At 37.0% G+C, this 20421-nt stretch overlaps 3 protein-coding genes and 1 long non-coding RNA gene across 8 annotated transcripts; 2 read left to right on the top strand and 2 right to left on the bottom strand.

The window, feature by feature from the left end:
- On the top strand, window positions 416-10726 carry LOC109709352 (mitochondrial phosphate carrier protein 3, mitochondrial-like). Of its 4 annotated transcripts, XR_002216072.1 has the most exons (8): window positions 416-635; window positions 1854-2215; window positions 2314-2357; window positions 2991-3205; window positions 3641-3765; window positions 3855-3943; window positions 10188-10259; window positions 10412-10726. XR_002216072.1 is itself a non-coding variant. In XM_020231546.1 (7 exons), the coding sequence occupies exons 1-6, from the start codon at window positions 528-530 to the stop codon at window positions 3916-3918; spliced, it is 918 nt and encodes a 305-aa protein (XP_020087135.1). In that variant the 5' UTR covers window positions 416-527; the 3' UTR covers window positions 3919-3943; window positions 10188-10726. The 4 variants fall into 4 exon arrangements, 3 of the variants coding, with proteins under 3 accessions (XP_020087135.1, XP_020087157.1, XP_020087146.1); XM_020231546.1 differs by having other exon boundaries at window positions 10188-10726; XM_020231568.1 differs by lacking the exons at window positions 10188-10259; window positions 10412-10726 and adding an exon at window positions 7368-7853.
- On the bottom strand, window positions 2124-3698 carry LOC109709366. Its single transcript, XR_002216076.1, has 3 exons — window positions 3610-3698; window positions 3081-3262; window positions 2124-2199 (listed from the first exon to the last, which is right to left on the bottom strand). It is a non-coding gene; the product is annotated as an uncharacterized LOC109709366 (long non-coding RNA).
- On the top strand, window positions 4788-10723 carry LOC109727701 (the record flags this gene model as incomplete). Its single annotated transcript, XM_020257919.1, has 2 exons — window positions 4788-5654; window positions 10182-10723. A coding segment is annotated over one exon (786 nt), but the record flags the coding sequence as incomplete, so codon positions are not given.
- On the bottom strand, window positions 9371-18519 carry LOC109709343. Of its 2 annotated transcripts, XR_002216069.1 has the most exons (5): window positions 17592-18519; window positions 17250-17300; window positions 17018-17090; window positions 9651-9854; window positions 9371-9548 (listed from the first exon to the last, which is right to left on the bottom strand). XR_002216069.1 is itself a non-coding variant. In XM_020231531.1 (4 exons), exons 1-4 carry the CDS (start codon window positions 18269-18271, stop codon window positions 9702-9704), a joined length of 957 nt encoding a protein of 318 aa, XP_020087120.1. In that variant the 5' UTR covers window positions 18272-18519; the 3' UTR covers window positions 9603-9701. The 2 variants fall into 2 exon arrangements, 1 of the variants encoding a protein (XP_020087120.1); XM_020231531.1 differs by lacking the exon at window positions 9371-9548 and having other exon boundaries at window positions 9603-9854.

Here is a 20421-nt window from a genome sequence, read left to right as displayed (position 1 = left end):
TTTGTTTTATTATGTAAAGGTCCAATTTATCGAATCGAGTTAAATCTAATCAGTACGTATTAAATGGATTTAACAATACATATATCTCTGTTAATTACCATCCTACTTAAGATAAATCACCACTTTATATTCACTTTTGCAATTTAACGGTTTTTTTGGAGTAATTATTATACTCGGAAATGTGAATGTAAAGCGGTCTATGGATGACGTGGAAGACCTGGTCCGGGAAACATTTTGTTTATTTGAAGACCCCCAGTGTCTCGTTGCAGCATATAAATACCTCCTCGGGCGCTCCCTCCACTTCGCCCCATTTCCCTACCCCTCTCTCTCTCTCCAAAATGGCTCCGCTCCTCCCCTCCTCTCTCTACTCCTCCTCCTCCTCCTCCTCCTCCTCCTCCAAAACCCTAGCTCCCGATCATATCCTCCTCCCCCGAAACCCTACCTCTCCCTTCGTCTCCCCCAATTCCACGACCTCCTCCTCCTTGTTCGCCCAATCGCCTCTGGAGCCCGCGCGAGGGAAGATCGAGATGTTCTCGCCGGAGTTCTACGCCGCCTCCGCCGCCGCAGGCGCCCTCAGCTGCGGCCTTACACACACCGCCATCACACCGCTCGACGTCATCAAGTGCAACATGCAGGTCAATGCTCAATTTGCTGATCCCTTTGTAGTTTTATCTATTTAATTGTTCTATCCATATACGCATTTGTTTGAATCTAGTGTTGATACTTGGATCTCATGTTCTCTACATTGGAGAGTGTTAGATTGAATCTAAGATCGTGCTTATGAGGATTATGTGAATTTGGATCTTCTTGTGTTATTACGCAGGTTTCGTAGGTGAAATAGGGTGCTCGATCGGTTGTATTGTAGTGGTTTATGCTTGTCCTAGAAACGCAATTCTTTGAGGTTAGCATATATCTAGAGATTCGATATTGGAGAATGTTAGATTGCTATTATCAATCATGATTCTATTGGAGAATGTTTACTCAACATATGAAGAGTAATATACCTGTTGGACGAATTTCTTTAAGGTTGGTGTTGATCTGAGATTCTTTTGGAGAATGTTAGATCGGTTTTGCGATCGTACTGACGAGCAGGGTATGCTATATACAGAAATTGGGTCTTCTAATGTTGTGCAGATTTTGTGTTTGAGGTATGGTTTTCGATCGGTTCTACCTTAGAAGTCATTATTAGAGCTTAATCTTTTAAATTTGTTCAATAATAACTGCACTTGTAATATATCGTACCGAATCTACCGATAAGGTTTGTTCATTCCCAGAAGTATCTTGGCAAACAGCTAGCTCTCTCTCCATCTCTTTCACTTCTATTTCCCCTTGCCCTGATTTTGCTTTGAAACAGGGCTTTTCCCCTATATGCAAACCTAGTGGGGATGACTAATCAGAACAAAGTGATTTACTTGTTTTGTTGGAATCAAAATTAAGTCAGTAAGCCCTATAAATAGAGGTATGGAGTAATTAAAAGAAGCAAGCTTTTGGACTAGTAGCTATACAAGAGCGAGGGCATGTGAGAATTGGAGTGTTGGGGTTAAGGGCTATTTGGCTCGATGTTGGGTCTAATGTTATTTGATGAAGTGCTCTCCAAGTAGCACTATTAGGACAAGTAGTATACTAGAACTTTGATAGATATTTGCTTTTAGCTTTTACTTCATCTTCTTTATTAAGCATTGAGAATATCATTGTCTGATAACAAACATTTCTGTTTAGATCATAAGTCTCTACCTATTGGTTTGTTTATCTGTAAATTGGAATAACTGTGGCTCACCAAAGTTTTTTGTACTAAATTTCAATATATTTGAGACTGTATCATGCTAAATTTCATTGCTTTATGTTTCTTTCAGATTGATCCAGCAAAGTACAAAAATACAATGTCTGGCTTCAAGATCGTGCTCAAAGAGCAAGGACTCAGAGGCTTCTTCAGGGGCTGGGCTCCAACCCTGCTCGGTTACAGTGCACAAGGCAGCTGCAAATTCGGTTTCTATGATTTCTTCAAGAAGTACTATTCCGACATTGCCGGTCCAGAGTACGCATCCAAGTACAAGACACTGATCTACCTTGCGGGATCTGCTTCTGCAGAGGTGATCGCTGATGTGGCGCTCTGCCCGATGGAGGCCGTGAAGGTGAGGATCCAAACACAGCCAGGCTTTGCCAGAGGGTTGATGGATGGGCTCCCGAAGATCGTTCAATCTGAAGGGATCAAAGGGTATGAAATTAATGATAGTATAATCTGTATGTTGTGTTTATTTATTACTGGGTGTTCTGGTTTTAGCCAATTTACCTTGTTGCGTTTTGATGTTACAGGCTGTATAAAGGGCTTGGTCCTCTCTGGGGTCGTCAGATTCCGTGTAAGATCATGCATCCTTAACTTTTACTTTCTTATGGGTTCTAAATAGAATTTACGTCTTTGTGAAAAAAAACATAACAGCTAGCATTTGATAACTTTTACAATATATCATACCCGAAGTAGAATCAAATGTAGTAAAATTATAGTCGCTAAGATGGAAGTTCAGCTGCGGTTGTAGTATTTTCTCCCGTGCTTTTTTTTTCTCAAACATATTTATAACCTGATATAGCAAGTCCTTTTATCTTCTTCATTTTGTAGCTTTCATTTCAAGTTAAGATGATCTTAAAAGCTAGCAGCCAGATAAGAAATTCATACTGTTACCTCAATTAGAGCATCCTTTTCTTTCTGATTTACTGATTGGGCCTGTGACCTTTGTCTATTTTTTTAGACATTTCGATCATCTTACTTTGATTAGGGCAGGGTATTAAATACAGTATTTGTATCTCTTAACAAAGACTTGAGATATCATTCCTGTATTTTGAGTAATCCTTATTTGTTTGTCTGCATCTGTATATTGATGGTCCATAAGAATTTCAATTTAGATAAGGAATTGGTCCATTAGCTAGTGTTACCACGTGTGTTTCATCAATGCTCAATCTTACTCTTAGCATAAATGAATCTATCAATGTTGCAGATAATATGATGAAATTCGCATCGTTCGAGAATATCGTAGAGCTAATGTACAAGGATATTATCCAAAAACCAAAAGACCAATGCAGCAAACCTTTCCAGCTTGCTGTGAGCTTTGGAGGCGGCTACATCGCTGGAGTCCTTTGCGCCGTCATTTCTCACCCAGCTGACAACCTTGTCTCATTTCTCAACAATTCAAAGGGGGCCACCGTCGGAGATGTAAGCCGCATCATTTACTCATATATTGTTTCTATTTTTAAGTTCATTAAGTTTGACCTGTTTAATAATTAAGCACGGTTAGTCGACCATTAAAAAACTATTACAAAAAAAAGCGCCACATCAGGATCATCATTAGAATTTAAATTTTAAAAAACTGATGCTATGCAAGGGAAACCTCATGGTGGTGCTGAGGGGCTTTTTTTTTTTTTCTTTTTTTTTTCTTTTCAGATGACAGACTTACAGATGGATAAATTTAAGGATAAAATTTGTTAAAATTGAAACTCCATGGCTGTACTTGAAATTGGTGTCAAGCTCCACGGATGAATCTTATGATAAAAGTTTTACTATTATTTTTCTGATCCGTAATACGTACGAGTTTGCTAGAAAATTTTAATTATTCCAACCTGAATCCTTTTTGTTTTTGAAACTTTGCAGGCCGTGAAGAAGCTTGGATTACGGGGTCTTCTTACTCGCGGTCTACCTCTGAGGATTGCTATGGTTGGTACTTTGACCGGAGCACAATGGGGCATCTATGATTCCTTCAAAGTCTTCGTCGGCCTGTATGCTCCCTCAACTTACTCTTCCTCTATGCACTTGAATGCTATCCTGTAAAGTTTGTCTAACGTGCTATGACATGTTATTGTCTCAGACCAACAACTGGTGGAGTTGCACATGAAGCTGCTTCTGTCGACCCCAACCTTTTAGTCCATTGATGAGCATCTCGGGTTTGATCACCAGGTGTCAATTTCCATCCTCATACTCACGCCTAGTAATATCTCTCTCTCCGATTTAACGTATGAAAATCTAATACTTTCATAGTATTTCCCATACTCCTTTTTCGAAGAGAAAAACATTTAGTAACTGTCAGATTTGCAGATAGATATTAGAGCACTTATTGGAAATCTTCTACTTTTTTTTTAAAATTTTTTTTTGTGTCTCCTCAAGCTTGAAATGCAAGTATGTAATTCTTCCACACTCATTTGAATTTTAATAATAAAGGTGCTTAGCTTTGCGAAAGGTGGCAACTTTGATCCTCCTCTCTGTTTCAGAAACACAAGCAAGCTTTTTGCTGTAGAAACTTTTGCTCCTACTGTGTTCTTGATTAAAAAAGGAACTCTTCGGCAAATTTTCTGTGAGATACCAATATTTGTTGCTACCAATCGGGACAACTACTTCATCGGTACCCCGGGTCCGGGCAATAATTCCTGGCTCTTCACGCAGCTCAAATCCACTGCGCAGGATAGAGCTGCTCCTTTGATCCTTTGACTTCCACGTGTTCACCACCCTTCACACGTCTCAGTCAACAAAAACACACTTTCCAGAAACATGTGGGCCCATCGCTTTCCTTCCCCATTTCGCGCAATGCTAAATACCGAGTATATTACTGAACTCCCAATTAATCTCTGCCGCCCACGACAGACACGGCTCCAATCCACTCCGTTAAAAAAATATGTATACTACGGCCTCATCCTATACGAAGTTGCAGGGCATCCCCCATCCACTCTCCGCTCACTCTCTCTCTCTCTCTCTCTCTCTCTCTCTCTCTCTCTCTATATATATATATATATATAATATTNCGACCTCGAAGCGGCAGCGGCGCCCCAGCGTCCGCCTCGGCGAGATCGGCGACCAGCCCGCCGCCATCTCCTCCGAACCCTCCTTCCGCCGCCACCCCAAGCTGTGGAACCCCGACGAACCCATCATCCCCCGCCACAAACCACCCCGCCCCCACCACCCCTCCAAACCCTCCTCCCGAACCCGCGCCCTCACCACCCTCGCACCCCCGGGGGACGACGACGATCGCCTCGACCTCCCCTCACAACCGCCCCCTGATGACCACGACGAGAACCTCGACCCCGATGGCGAGATCCGCCACGGCGCTCGCGGCCCCAAGCCCTGGAGAAGCGTCGGCGGCGGCGGAGCCCGGCGCGCCAGATCGGGATGGGCGGCTCCTCGTGCCGACGAAGCCGCCGCGAGCGCCGAGGAGGGCCCCGACGAGGAGCGCTATGGCGTGGAGGGGGACGATGACTCGCCGATCGATCGGAGGCTCTCGGCCGCTAGGGTTAGGGTTTTGGAGAGCAGGGACGCTGGCCCTGCTGCGGAAGGCGATTCCCCATACGAGATGGACGGCAGGGATTGGATCGATCGGAATGGGTGGTGCCCATCAGTGGAGGACGGTAGCGTCAACTCTTGGCTTGACGGATTAGGGTTGGGGCGATATGCTCCGCTGTTTGAGATCCATGAAGTGGACGAGGAGGTGTTGCCCCTTCTAACCCTGGAGGATCTCAAGGATATGGGGATCAATGCAGTTGGGGCGAGGAGAAAGATGTACTCCGCCATCCAGAAGCTCAGGAAGAAGAAACCCTAACTGGGTTTTGGGTGAAGCGATCGGAGAGTTTTTGGGTGGAAGCAAAGTTTATATCTTGGATGATGTCAAATCGTTATGGTGGTGAGCTCTGCCACTGGCAATCCAATTTTCCTTTACAGTTTGATCATCATGCTTTGTTTTTCTTTTCTTATATTATACTGCGTTTAATCCATGTATATTTGTTTTGATAATCTCTCCTGTCATAAAATGTTATGAGCTATCCCTTAAGAGAAGCTGAATAAGGACTCAGCTTCTCGAAGCCTTTAATAGAAGTAATGCTGAAATGTTATGGTCATATTGAATCCGAAAAGAAGGGGACAAAATGAATTGAAAGTATACGATTCTTAGTTTGAGAGGTGGTACAGTATATTTTGGATTTCATGTGGTTGCTTAGTATGATAATATCCTTGTTGATCAGGAGTAGTTCTATGGCTAATTGGAACCAAACTCACTTTATGGTACCTTCGTAGTTCTATGGCTAATTGGAACCAAACTCACTTTATGATACCTTCGAAACCTAACTTGTGGAGTTCAATTTTGGCAAATCACCAATTTAAATATGGCTAAACAGAACTTTGGGAGTATCTCACATAACATCTGCATACCTTTTCTGCTCTTGCCCGTATCAGGATCCTACCCGTAGTCTATGCTTTGGGAGTATCAGGATCCTACCCGTAGTCAATTTTGGCAAACCACCAATTTAAATATGGCTAAACAGAACTTTGGGAGTATCTCACATAACATCTGCATACCCTTTCTGCTCTTGCCCGTATCAGGATCCTGCCCGTAGTCTATGCTTACTTGCCTCTACATCTGCCACTCCCTGTCAACTTCCATCACCGATTTCTTTTTTGCCTTACTCTTCCTCTTGCTTTCCTTGCCATTTTCTTGTCATTTCTCGCTGATCTTTACAGCCACATCATATTTTCATCTTTGCCTTTGCTGTGATATTGAATGCTAGTTGACTGCTATTCAGGGCCAGGCCAATGTTGCTTTGATCATGCCATCCTCTACTCATCTAAGCATTGTTATATGGTATAAATTTTCAAATTGACTTGCATGTGCTCTTATTAACTTCGATTTTTGCATGCCAACAAAATCTTTGAAATGACTTTGAATTGTTTGGAATTTAAGTCATAATGGGGGCTACATTTTATGTCTTCCTCATAGTTAGTGCTATCATGGGTAAAGTAGCTTGCTGTTGTTGTCTTATTTTGCTAGTTTATTTTGACATACATATAAAAGAAGACAACTTCTACATTAATGATATCGTACATAGAAGTTTGTCACGCGTTGTCTTTATATAAGGAAGAACTGTGAACTTCATGATTTCAAGGTGCTCTGAATTGCCTTTTCTTCTTGTTTTACCTGCTCAATTTCAAGAGATCTTTGTAATTCATGCCCAAAGCAGAAGTTGAAAACTATGAAAAGCCGGAAACCACTGAAATTCTGGACAAAAAACTCCAAGAGCCTGCCCTTAGCTGAAACTGGGACAGTTGCTCTAAACCTTAACTATTCTTTGGTTGGACGACTTTATGCTGAAACCAATTAGGTAATATATGCCACCATAATATCAAGCCTATTGTCTTGTTGGTTTTTGGGAAGATCCCCTCTTTTCATCGTATTTTCTTTCTAAAGTTTTCGCACACAATATTTAAGATTGCGTGATGTTTGCCAAGATAATGCTAAGACTTTTGGCTCATCTTATCCAGAACATTTTCTATTTCATATAGTGTTCTATGACATATTCCATATTTGCAGGCAACCTTTGTAATGATGCCCTGTGTATTTCAGATCCTTATTGCTGTTAGGAAATTGCACAAGCTGCTTCATGCATACCTGATCATTCTCAACAAAATCTAAAGAAAAGTATCTGATGATATCTAACCCAAGATAGTGGGTTCCCACTATATAGGTGATGTTGTTAGTAACACCAAAATTTCTATCTTCAAATTTAAGTAAAGATATAATTGGACATCTGTCGAGTACTTGAAGATTTTGAGATGGTGAGTCTTTTAATAGAAAGGATGAAATATGGTGCAACTATATTTATCCGATGTTGGTAGTCGCACCAATTAGTGGTTAGATATACCAATAGAGACCATATTTATTGATGAAGGAAATTGTTTAATTAGTTTAAGGCACCATTGGGAGGAAGGAGAAGAGAATTACTCATTATAGAGACTATCAGAAATGAACTAATACTGATGGATGATGTTATGGTTGTTGCTGAATATAGAAAATGAAATTCATTTAATTGGTCCTATTAATTTTGAGGAAGTTTTGTTTGTAATATTTTTACTGCTGCTGTTGTCGTTGGGGTTGATTACATAGACATACTTGTCAAGGAAATATCTTGAGAGAATTGGTTATGGTCTATCTGATTGATCTTGTTTGGTCATTGTTCTATTTTAGTATGTATAATGTTCTTATATTATCGCTTTTGATGCTTTGTACTTCAGTTTTTCAAAAAAATCGGGGCAATTGTTTTTGAAGGATTTCCTTTTTAGCTTGTGATTAATAAATTTGGTTATTGGATGGATCGTATTTGGGAGTTCTATGGGAAACCAACCTTAGCTTTTAGAACCTCTGCTCCATTGTAAAATTGTAAATTAATATATTCAGTCAACATTGCAATCTTGTGAATAAATATGTAGTTCATATTCCGACTTCTGTATTCATTTTAGATGGCTAGATATTTGAGCAATGAACTTCACTTCATTACACCAGTTCAGAACAATCTGGACTCAAAGAGTTGATCAACACAGATTTTTGTGGTAGATTGATGTTTTCTCTGAATTGATGGAAAGTTTTAGTACTATTGAGAAGACAATTAAAAAAATGTTGCAAGATGCAGTTGTAATGAAACATATCAAGTAGTATGTGGATAGTGAGGTAAATATTTGGGGAGAACATTGATTTGGTAGCAAGAGGCTATGAACACATGATTTGTGAGAGGGGAATGAATCATGGGTTGGGCATGCCTTAGTCGACATGCTTAGATCTGAGTTCTAGGGCCCATTTGTAATATTATGAAATCCTTCATATTTTCTATTTAAGAATTTCAAATCATTATCATGCAATCCCAGTTGGAAAGTTGTTGGTAGAAGTAGCGGAATCATCATGAATTCCTAATAATGGGAATATTACATTACTGTGGATTAGGAGGTATTGTCATTCGCAGAAATCATGAGTAGTTCATTAATAGGAGTTTCTAACAACCCTCTAACCCAGGTGGATAGTAAATTGATAACTATCTTAGCATTCCAATTATAAAATATACAACATTTCTGGAATATCATAGACTCCGAACCCAACGGCCCCCTAGTTAAATCTGAGTACCCCACAATAGTTAAATCTGATTATCTCATATTGATTTTGTACGTTGTTAGTTTTTCATCGTTTTTGCATGTAATTGTGCCTATTCCTTCTATCTGGTAGTGATTTTTATACAATAATTAGTTTATAGTAGCATGACAACACTGCGGATTCTTTATACTTGAACAATATCAGGCTCAAATTCAGTAACTTTGTTGCATATCAATCCATATGAAGTTCGATTCTAGAGTCATCTCAAACGCTGTAACTTAAAGCAGGTTGTGGACTACAATCTTTTGATATTGACATGTTGATACCCTCAGGCAAGTAGTGAAGGAATTCTTAGGTGTAATTCGCCTTATTTGTCATGTAGTTTAGAATTCCCCTTATTGGAATAATTAATGAGCAAGAATTTGTCAGAATAGCGACCTCTTTTTTTTTTCTTCTTCTTTTTTCTTATACTTTTTCCTTTATGATATGGAAACAAGATAAGACTAGAAGAGAAACATGCTAGTCAAGCCCATTGGCATTACAAAGGTTAGGACAATATCAGGCTCAAGAGGTCGAGGGGGTTACACTGTACATCTTTGGAATCTAAAGCATTGGCAGAAATTGGTGACCGATCACTCTGTTTTTCGTCTTCGTTGTTTTCTTTCCCTGAAGTTAGATGATTATCAGATCAAGGAAAATACATAGTGTGTAGGGAGGGAGTTGATTGAAGAACAAACAAAGAATTTCCATTAGAGTGGAGTGACTAACAATAAATTAGAGAGAATTGAGTTTCTTTCTCTTTTTTTTTTGTGCTGCATTCTATTTTCTGCTGTAGTGAAGGGTCATGAGATGATTTGTGGTTTGGGAGTTTGGGAGCAACTGAACCACCTCTGCCGGGCACCATATGTGGTCTCTAACATACTGAAGCATCAAGAAGGGGGGGAGTTGTTGGCCTCTGCATGTTATCTCCACCTGTGATTTAAATTGGACATAATTTAGAGTTATTAGACTAGAAGAAAGGATGAGTTAAAGGCTAAGAGTCCTAGAATGCAGTAAGTAACTAGCAAGCACTAATGTGTTGGGATTTTGGTGCATGAGTATAAATGGCTTTATTTGCAGTTTTCTTGCAGTTTTGTTCTACAGGCTATAGCAATGTTCAATGCAATGCTTTAAGAAGAATCATTCAATTTCGCAGAATTTGCTGCATATTTCTTCTTCTTGGTGGTGTCACTTAATTCTTATTTCCTTTGAGTAGAGAATAATTGTGTTAACCCATTTTTTCTTGTGATTTTCTGTTAGTTTCAGATTTTTACACACTTTGCTAATTGAGCCTTTGAGTGGATCTGTTCAGATACAAATTTTCAGCTAACACAATTTGTGAGTTGTCTATAATACCTTGAATCATAACAGCAATATTATTATTCTCTTGTCTACACTACTTTTCAAAGCTTTGCGCATTATTACTATGGTTAAGTTCTAAGATCATCATTTTATTGGGACCTTATGTAGATTTCTTGTCGCATTTATAGGTCGTTTTGTGTAATCATACTTCTCTCCTAGATAGGGAAAGTGGTGGAGGCCCTTTTGTATTTCTCGAATAAATGACGTCATGCCGGCATCACAAAATAGCACTAACCCTCTTTTTTTTGTTTTTTCACGGCATCGTTGGGGGCCACATCAACGTACAAGCTCCGGGCAGCGGGCACTTCGAGATAGCAACTAATGGAAGCTGCCCGACCTGACCGGTTGGTCACTTTGTTATTTAAAACCACTGTAGTCTGTACCATGTTCATACTAGATAGCTTTCATGAGGATTATTATTATTATTATTATTATTATTATTATTTTGTGCTCCCAAGCAACTAACACCACAAAACATAATATTTGAGGACGAGTGCGGTCACAATATTGGAATAGTATAGGAGGTATTCACACATCTTACCCAAAACAGAACAATTGTTTGGTTTTTCGATCTTTTAATTCAAATAAACACGCACACAAAAAAAGAAAAATTCAGGCCGCTAGAGTTACATTAGAAAGCACTTTTAGTAATTTTAAGTGTACTGATGGATAAATATTTGCATTATTATACCTGGTTGGGAGTGTTTAACTGGTCCTTTAACTATATATCCCGCATGGAGTAAGTGTTACACAGAAGACTTTTTCGTGACCAATGTGTTTTGAATTCAATTAGCTTTGGAGTGCGTATGCTAAACTACGCCAAAAATAAAAAGGAAAAGAAAAAGAAGGAAATAAGAAAATCGAATCGAGTGTAGATGTACCAACCAACTATTGTAGCAGTTTATCAGAATCCTAAGAAACCTCAGCACCCCACCTCATAATCTCAATGCTCATGAGGAGAATTGTTGCAATTTAATGATGAATGAATATAAACCTTTTAAGGGGGGAACTGTACTATATTATATGTTTAATGCATCTAACATTCTAAATGCGATAAAAGGTCCTAAACTGTACTCAATTATTAGGTACCAAATTAATATAGCATTTTGCCATTTCATGACGTGTTCAAAGGTGATAACGTAACTATCTTATGATTTTTTCCCTATTTTTATCTAAAAAGTTTACTATCAAATAGAATGACGAAATTAAATTATTTAATAACTAAAAGATAGCTAGTGTCATTTTTTAAATCACTAAATGGTAGAGTAAAAAATGAGAGTTTTTTTTTTTTTTTTTGTTTTACATATTTCTAATTTGGGAGAGGTGGTAGGTACTAGGTAGTGGTCCCTATATATGGCTCATTATTTTCTTTTTTTCCGTTTAAGCCCTCTAGTTTAATATTATTTCCATTCACTTTACCTACTACAAACACGACATGTAGAAGCAGCTGATCTCATGCACGTCTCACTCACGTTCCTCTCAGAACCCAACCCCGACCCTTATCTTGGAAGTCAATGTACCCTCCCAAACCCCCATTTCTTTCCTTTTTCCTTTTTACCACCCCCACAAATACTTAATATTCATATATATATATATATATATATAATTGAGCTAGAATACTTTTACAAGTATCACCTCCATGGTGCTATTAGGTTTTTAGCCATTGGATCTACTTCTTGATTACTAATAATTCTTGGATCAAACACTATTCTATTTATCACCACCTACCACCACCTACCATCATCATCTCAACCTCACATCTCTCCATCCAATAGCTAAAAACTCAAAAGCACCACCCCCATGGTGCTTTTGAGTGTATTCTAGCTCAACTCTATATATATATATGCTATATAGTCGATCGTCCAACCACAACAAGGACACTTGTATAGGGATCATTATTATATATACTAATTAAGTGTTTTCTTTTATGTGTTATGTAATTCTCCCATGCACACAGTAACTATTCCTTTTACGCACGATAGAAATTTCTAATAAAAAAATATATATGGTTTATTTCTTTCTTAGGGTTAATTAATTAGGGTTTTTGAGCGGGCCCCTTCATATGTTTTTCTTGTCACGCTTTGTTGCTTTTTCTCTTCACCTACCTTTGAATGATTCGACTGTTGATATTTATAAAAATATATATATTAAAAAAAAAATCTTCCATGCATAACCTCTTTTTTTTTTTTAAAAAAAGAAAATTTCCTCTACGGCTTATGATATGCCTTTAAGGATGGTATGATGGGTCCTTTTGATATTCCAACAAAGTGCACCACTAAATGCCCTCGGTGGGCCCCCTAATGGCGACGCTAATTAAGCACGTCACAGGGCCCCACATTTGTACAAATTATTGCCTCCACCCGGCGCACCACGTCAGCAATGCACCACCCAATGCTACGCGCGCCATCGAAACATTCAAATTATTAATATATTTAAAGACCGCGACGACTAATTTACTGAGCGACGATCGGGATAAAGACGATAAAGTATGAGATGGGAGGAATAGCGGTGCGGTGCACCGGGTGTACGTAGGTGATGACTTCGCCGGGTCGTGGTGATGACGTGAGCCATGCGAGAGCATGACGAGCGCGGTGTTCGATTGTTGTTGCAATCGCGCGGAGGCTCCACGTCGAGTGTAGTGTCCACGTTAAGGTAGAAAATTTTGGGTCTTTAAAATGGAGCTTTACGTTGTTCATTTGTGTTGGTAATCATGATGGGAAAGTGTTGCTTGGGTTGAGGTCAATGCACGCACAGTGATGTAATTAACTAACGATATTATATATTAAAATACAGGGCCACATCCCTAGCTATATATATATATATACCTCTGTATATATTAATTAAACTCCTTTTTCTTAATATATAATAATAGTATACGGCCACATTCCTATATATATATGCCTACCTTATTTCAACACAAAAATAATTATAAATAATATTATATATATAATAATAACGAATTAAAAAGAAGATGATCGATCTATGATTCTATATATCTACTGTAGAGTTTGTTCTCTTAAATGAGAGTGTCGACAAAAATGTCATCTGAGATGTGCTAATAATATATATATAATATATATATATAGAAAGGGTTTCACATCAGAGAACGTAAGAGCATGATCATCACTAGCTACCTACTGTATTAATTATATATATATATACTTCGAAGAAACATTGAAGTATATTATATATAATTTATATATATATGTAGCACAATGGTGATAAACAAAATTAATTAATTAATACATGCTTGTAGCTATATAGTTGCATGATTGGGACATAAATCATTAATTGGAGATTTGTTGTAAGCTTCATCGAATTAATGAAATAACTCTCTAGCTAGCTATATACCTACTAGCTAGTTTAATTATCTTTTAATTACTAGCTGGTTCTTAATTAATTTGCTTTCCTTTCAGCTCATTCAGATTACTTTGGTATTAAACATTACGAATATATATAGCCTAAAACAGAACTTTAAGATGAATATATACGTTGAGTCTATGCGATCAAGTTCATGACCTTAATGTGCTTGAAATGGATTTCGGAATATGCATAAACTAATCAAACTTTAATTGTTTTTGGATGAGGATTAGATTTTCCTTGGAAATAAGAAAATAAACGGCTGGATGGTTAGATTGGAATAGTGAGAATAAGAATAATTATAATTCTAAAATAAAAATATTTAACAACAAAATACTAATAAAATAATAATTTAATAAGTTAATTATGAACATTGTACAAGATAATGGGGATACGCATTAATTAGTTAATTAATTATAAAAAGTAAGTTAATATATTAATTAATTAATTATATGATTAGTCACTAAATAATTAGATTAGTCAAAAAATTAAATAGTTAATCAATATGAATGTCTATTAATTGATAAATATATAAATTAGTTAATTATTTAATAATTAGCCAGTTGATTATGAATAAAAAATAATTTATTAATTAGTTAGTTAAATATATATTAGTTATTTAGTCAATTTAATAATTAAATTATTATATGATATACTAATTAACTATATTTGCAATTTTTCTGCAGTTAATTAATAATTTTGGTTGGGAATTTAGTAATTAGAGGGAATTTGAAGGGTGGAACTCATCTAATTAGGAGGGGAACAATAAATCCTAATGGTGTTTCGGTGAATAAAGAATTAAAATAAGGGCTCTTATTGGACACTTATTTTTCAGCCACACACTACCTAATTAAGGGATAAAAATAAGAGGCTAGTATATATATTTTGCTGTTGTATCATACTTCATTTTGTTAGCTAATTAACAGTTGATCATAATTAGAATCATATAATAAAATTACCTATTCAAGTTCCTAATTTTATTATGTCGCACTCCATTCGAAATCAATAATCGATAATCATCTGTATTTGATGGGATGCGTTAAAAAAAAGTACATGTGATTCGTAAAACAAAAGTACAAATTGCTAGTTCTCAGACTCTTAATTACGTTTCATACTAATGAAAGCGAAGAATCTCGTCCTGTCAATTTCATGGTGCGGAAGATTTTAATTAGGTACGTATTTTCCTTACATGTGGGTGACAATGCCATTTCAATGCTTACTTTCTCCTCAATAGTGTATATGTTGGAATAAATCTCAATGGGTTGCAATTAATTAATATATATACCTTGTCATATATACTTCTATAAAGAATTCGTTTAATTGGAGATGTTAAAAGTTATTTGTGTAATGTAATTGATAATATTTCTACCTCCATCTCAGAACACAAAAAAAAAAAAATTTAAAAAAAAAAATTAAAAAAAGAAAGAAAAAGGATGGATATATGCTTCGCACACGTGTGCCATTTTTTTGTCTTTTAGACAAAACTTGCACCAAGGAAGCTCAAACATGAAAATTAAAAGGCAAAGATTAATTGTGGATGTAAATGTAATAGTTTGTTTGTAGAAACCTAGGCAAATACATGAACTAGGTCAGGTACGTAGCTGTTAGAAGCACATGCTATAGCTCGAATTAGTTGGAAGGAGTGTATCTGAAACTTAACAGGAAACGAATTAAGTATATAATTTCTAGAATCGTTTTCAAATGCATCAAGTGGGCTAGCTAGTGGATAAAGGACGAACATTAAAGATTGGACAAAAATAGTAGATATTAGTCTCCAATTTGAGATCACGATTGTATTGTTGATTATGATGTGGGCAGTAAAAGGAATGTTTCAACAGTAAGCTCACTAGCTAATACGGATTGTTATGTACCATTAAACGAACAAAAGCTCTAATTTTAGTCATTAGATTCATATTATTGACGGATATTTAGGTAGATGATCGATTTAAAAAAATTATAACATTTGTTTCCTTGGACTCCATAGATTATTGGTCATATTTAACGGTGTGGATCAACGTTTCAAATGTCCTAGCATTGAAAGTTAACTGAATGCACAAAGGCTTTGATACTTCTGAAAGTACCGCAAGCTAGTTCCTAAAGCAGTAGGACTTTGTAACTACTACTGTGCATTACTGTTGATGAGAAAATGTATGCAGGTCAAACAAATTCTAAAGGAAATTTAACATTAATCATGGGTAAATCTTTTCATTTAGTTCTCGCAAATTACCTGCATTCATTGTTCGACGATGTGTCGAATCACAAACGTGTCCCTTCACTAGCTAGAATGCCTTATAATCTTCCTACACAATCCTAATCAAATAGTTTGATTGATATTGTTAAAATTAGAAGGATGGTAGATAGGAGAGATCAGCAGAAGAAAATATAAACGCGCAAGATCGGCAACACGCACACACACATACCCTATTTCTTTTTGTAGCTGGATCGAGCAGAACCGGGGACACATTGTCGCGAATTAAAAGTATCCACTAACCATTATGGCGGTAATTTTGGAACTTAAAAACGAGGTGATAATTTGGGAAGCAAGTATCTAGCTTAAAGGTTAATCCTGTTCCTAACTTAGCACAGTCAACATCTGCAAGAAGTACTATTATTAGCTTTAGCTTTAGTTTGTGTTCTTTTTCGTAAATTGGCTACAATTAGTTAAGCTATTAGAAACATATCTCAGTTATAAGTTTTTCTCTTTTTTTTCGAAAAATTAAAGTGCCTAGTAAGTTTTAGCAAGCTTCTTAATGTAAGTTCTAATCAGATTAACCCTTAAATTTTCATGCCAAATTTAGATATCTCCATATCTAAACACCCCAACTAAATAGACCAAACCACCATATATATATATATTTATATACAAACTGCAAACTATCCTTTCAACAAGTTATCAGGTCTAATTAAAGCTCAGACAACGTTAATCACTATAGCTAACGATGTGCCGTTTTGATTTCTACATCCTACCACAGCATGGTAACTACAGTACTAAGTTAGGCCTCTCATCCCTTTTAGGTCTCATGTTTCTTTCATGGTTCAAGAACCAACTACGAAGGTTTACCATAACTCTTGCAGCTTAAAAGTATGTGATGGTGCTATTTTCGAGTTCTTAGTTTACTTTTCCTTTAATGGACAGGCATATATATATATAGCCCATCTATGCTAAATTGCTAGGCATGTCACAGGACCCTAATAAGAGCTAGTCATATATGCAGTAATAGGAGCATGATCAGTAAGTAGTGTCTAACACTATGTCTTGTTGTTTACCTAATTAAACTACAGCAAAATTTTTATGAATTGTATCATAGAATTTTTTTAAAAAAAAACAAAGAAAAAATAAAAAAAGGAAGAGAGAGAAGCAGCTTTAAGTGTACCTGTGATTCATCCCCCAGCCCAAGCTTGGTGGCCAAGTACCTCATCAACACCCTTATTGTCATATTACAATCCCTACAATACATATACGTATAATTTTTTTAATGTAAATTTATGAGCTCATATATATATAGCTTCACTTTCAGTATTGATAAAAAGGGAAAAATAATAGAAGAAAAGAAACCCAGTGGATATGGAAACAAATTAAGACAGGAGGTAGGCATGCATGATTACTTGATTCTTAGGTAGCTCCTTTGTATCTGAGGCAAAAAAGGTTCCTTTTCTCTGCATGTATATATATATTACAAGACAAATCAAATTTCGCCCAATATATCAACGATTCATAAAAAATAACACACATATATACAAATATTATGAATACGGTGAAGAAAAAGAAACAACAAATTAGTACCTGCTCGATCAAAATGGTTATTTTGTATAAAATAAATATATATATTCCTCGTTGCAGCAAATTAAGTGTAATCCAAGTATAAATACATATATACCTACTATCAATTCATCGAGATTGATCGAAGATATACCAATTAATTAACAAAATTACACCTTTAAACTTACTGGTTTTGAGCTGCCTTAAGATCCAACCATACTCCGATCTCCGGCCTCCGTGCCGGACTAACCACCCGCACCTCGGTGCCGACCCGACCTACGCTCTCTAGCGGCTGTGGCAGCGGCGGTGGCCGCCGCGTACTCGAGCTTGCCCCGGCCATGCACCGACCGTGAACCCCCCACGCCAGAAGGTTATTTCTCTGATAGCCTAAAGTAAAACCGCTCGCCGCCGCCGCTGCTGGCAGAAACGGCGCGATCATCAACGACGGGCCACCAGCTGCTGCCATCCGAGGCCGCACAGCCGATGACGGTCTGTCGGAGAACAAGTCAAGCTCCGTTAGGCTGCGGCGGGGGGCCGAACTACTTGTAGGGCCGACGGGATGAGCCCGATCAATATTGGTAGGGTTTCGATCGGCGGATGCAGAGGCGGCGGTGCCGATTCCTAATTGAAGCCACCCTTCATGATCGTCTCCTCCTCCTCCTTTAGAACTAGTACCATCATCATCATCTTCTTCTTCTTCTTCTTCCTCCTCCTTTTTATTGTCCTTGGTATCGTCGGCCATCAGGGACGATACTGATGGGGGCTTCTCCTGCCGGAATTCGAACTGGGCGGCGTCGGAGAAGCTCGAATAGCTCCCATGGTGGCTCCGTATGAGGTTACGCGTGGGGACCATCGCGTGATCGATCATATCGACGCCGACGTAGACGGTAACATGCACCTTTCACAAAATCTTTGTTGCATCATGATACTGATGCCACAAAGTAATTAATTACTTGAAAATGGAGGAAGAACTAGACGAAGAGGATGGTGATTAACGGTGGTGGTGATGAAGAACTTATATTATATATGGCGGATAAAGAGGGGTTCCTTGTGTACACATAAAGGAGAGAGAAAGCGAGAGAGAGAGAGAGAGAGAGGGGGAGGGGATCTTGTTAATTACTTCTGAATCTTTTTGTCGAATTGGGGAGCACACACGAGAAGACGAGGAGAAGAGGAGGGATGTTGGGGGATCGGGCTTTCCATTACTTCAGGACTTTGGAGGCTGCGTAGATGAAATAGTTTTTTCAGAGAGAGAGAGAGAGAGAGAGAGAGAGAGAGAGAGAGAGAGAGAGAGAGANATTTTCTTTCCAGGAGAAATAATTTATTTGTGATTATTGGTTGCCTCTGTATGCAGTCGTCAGTAGTTTTCATGCATGCTTTGGTATATAGTTAATTAATTCCCACCAAAGTACGTAATAATTAATTAAAGAGAAATGCTCGGTCTACAACATAAAAAAGAGAGTTGTAAGGTTTTCACTAGAGTTTAAATGATTCTTTTTGGATTTTAGTATTAAAATAACATAGAGTGAAAAAAATGAGTGCGTAAATTTTTAGTATTTTAAATATATATATATATATATATATATATAACAAGATAAAGTAGTCGTGACTTAGCTGAAAATATGAATCAATTAGAATTCAAATTTGGGATCTCGAGTATCGATTATTAAATATTTTTTTACCCCTTGTGCTAAAAAAAGTGGATTATTAAATAGTCGTGACTTAGCTGAAAATATGAATCAATTAGAATTCAAATTTGAGATCTCGAGTATCGATCATTAAATTTTTTTTTACCCCTGTGCTAGAAAAAGTGGATTATTAAATGTTTTGTTACAGTGAGAGTTGGACGGTAGGAAAAGGAGTATGTTCTACGTTGAGGTGACGGCTTGGATGCTTTTTGGTCACATTGCCCCTTCGGTCTTGGACTTCCGTGCTATTCATGGAAAAATCCTCTCTCCCCTCAACACACAAACAAGTGTATATCCTGTTTTTATATATATATATATATATATATATATATATATATATATATATATATTAGCGCAGCAGTATGATACATGTTTTGTTTTTTTTTGTCTCAAAAAAACATTTAGCAGAATATATAATGGAATTAGATTTTCTATATCAGATCTCGTGTACTAATTATCAAGTTCTTTGCTACATATGCTAGAAACAGTTGGTGCGAGGGTATATACATTGATGGAATAATATTTGAGTAAATTAAGCAAAATTATCGGCTCAAGCCATTACAGTATGATATTTTAATTATTGACTACTATTATGGGTCTCCCAAAATATTACTTTCACATGTTAATTGATATATGTATACAAAGACTATACAAATTAAATTCGATCATACACAGAGTAAGAGTTTAATAATATCATTTATTTTGTCAACACATTAATAACATACAAGACTAATATATTGGTGACCCAAGGCATTTCACTCGATTATGATAGGTAGTAATTAATTATCATGTAATTAATAATGGTCCAACATTAATCTAATTAGGAATTTGCATATATGACAACTCTAGACCATAGAATAAGGGATTATTAAATATGAAACCTCTCTAGTGTAGAAGTCAAAATTTTGTTTTCATAATTAAGCTACAGCATGTCCTTTTAAGTACTCTCAAATTCTACTTACAATTCAGATTAGGCTTACTTTTATTCCCGTTTGTTCCAAATATATAGTTTTCTACGCACTTACACAAAGCCATATTATTTTTTTTTAATCAAGGTTATTGTATTAATTTTACATGAGTGGCATAAACTCGGTGCATACAATATTGCTTCAATCTGCTATTGAGCTGTTAACACAATTTAAACCTACTTTATTTGGCTCCCAATTGGTTGATTAATTATGTACGTAATTAATTAGTCCAAATTGGCTTTCTCCCTATATACAACTCTACAAATTAAATTAATGTCAACAAGATTGCGTCTGTATGTATACAGGCCATCTACGTGCAGGTGACTAAGGGGAAAATACTGTATTACTTAATTCATACGTCG

Source organism: Ananas comosus, linkage group 1 (genome assembly GCF_001540865.1).
Source record: "Ananas comosus cultivar F153 linkage group 1, ASM154086v1, whole genome shotgun sequence".
NCBI classification, from domain to species: Eukaryota; Viridiplantae; Streptophyta; class Magnoliopsida; order Poales; family Bromeliaceae; genus Ananas; species Ananas comosus.
This window is presented reverse-complemented; position numbering and strand designations above follow the sequence as displayed.

What these genes read in the sequence shown, in the direction of transcription:
- LOC109709352 (XM_020231546.1), top strand. Translation starts at nt 528, where the DNA reads ATGTTCTCGCCGGAGTTCTACGCCGCCTCCGCCGCCGCAGGCGCCCTC. An exon ending in TCATCAAGTGCAACATGCAG is followed by an intron (nt 636 to 1,853) that starts GTCAATGCTCAA and finishes TGTTTCTTTCAG; the next exon opens with ATTGATCCAGCAAAGTACAA. An exon ending in AGGGGGCCACCGTCGGAGAT is followed by an intron (nt 3,206 to 3,640) that starts GTAAGCCGCATC and finishes GAAACTTTGCAG; the next exon opens with GCCGTGAAGAAGCTTGGATT.
- LOC109709343 (XM_020231531.1), bottom strand. Translation starts at nt 18,271, where the DNA reads ATGATCGATCACGCGATGGTCCCCACGCGTAACCTCATACGGAGCCAC. An exon ending in AGGAGCTACCTAAGAATCAA is followed by an intron (nt 17,091 to 17,249) that starts GTAATCATGCAT and finishes TATGTATTGTAG; the next exon opens with GGATTGTAATATGACAATAA. An exon ending in GGCTGGGGGATGAATCACAG is followed by an intron (nt 9,855 to 17,017) that starts GTACACTTAAAG and finishes TTTAAATCACAG; the next exon opens with GTGGAGATAACATGCAGAGG.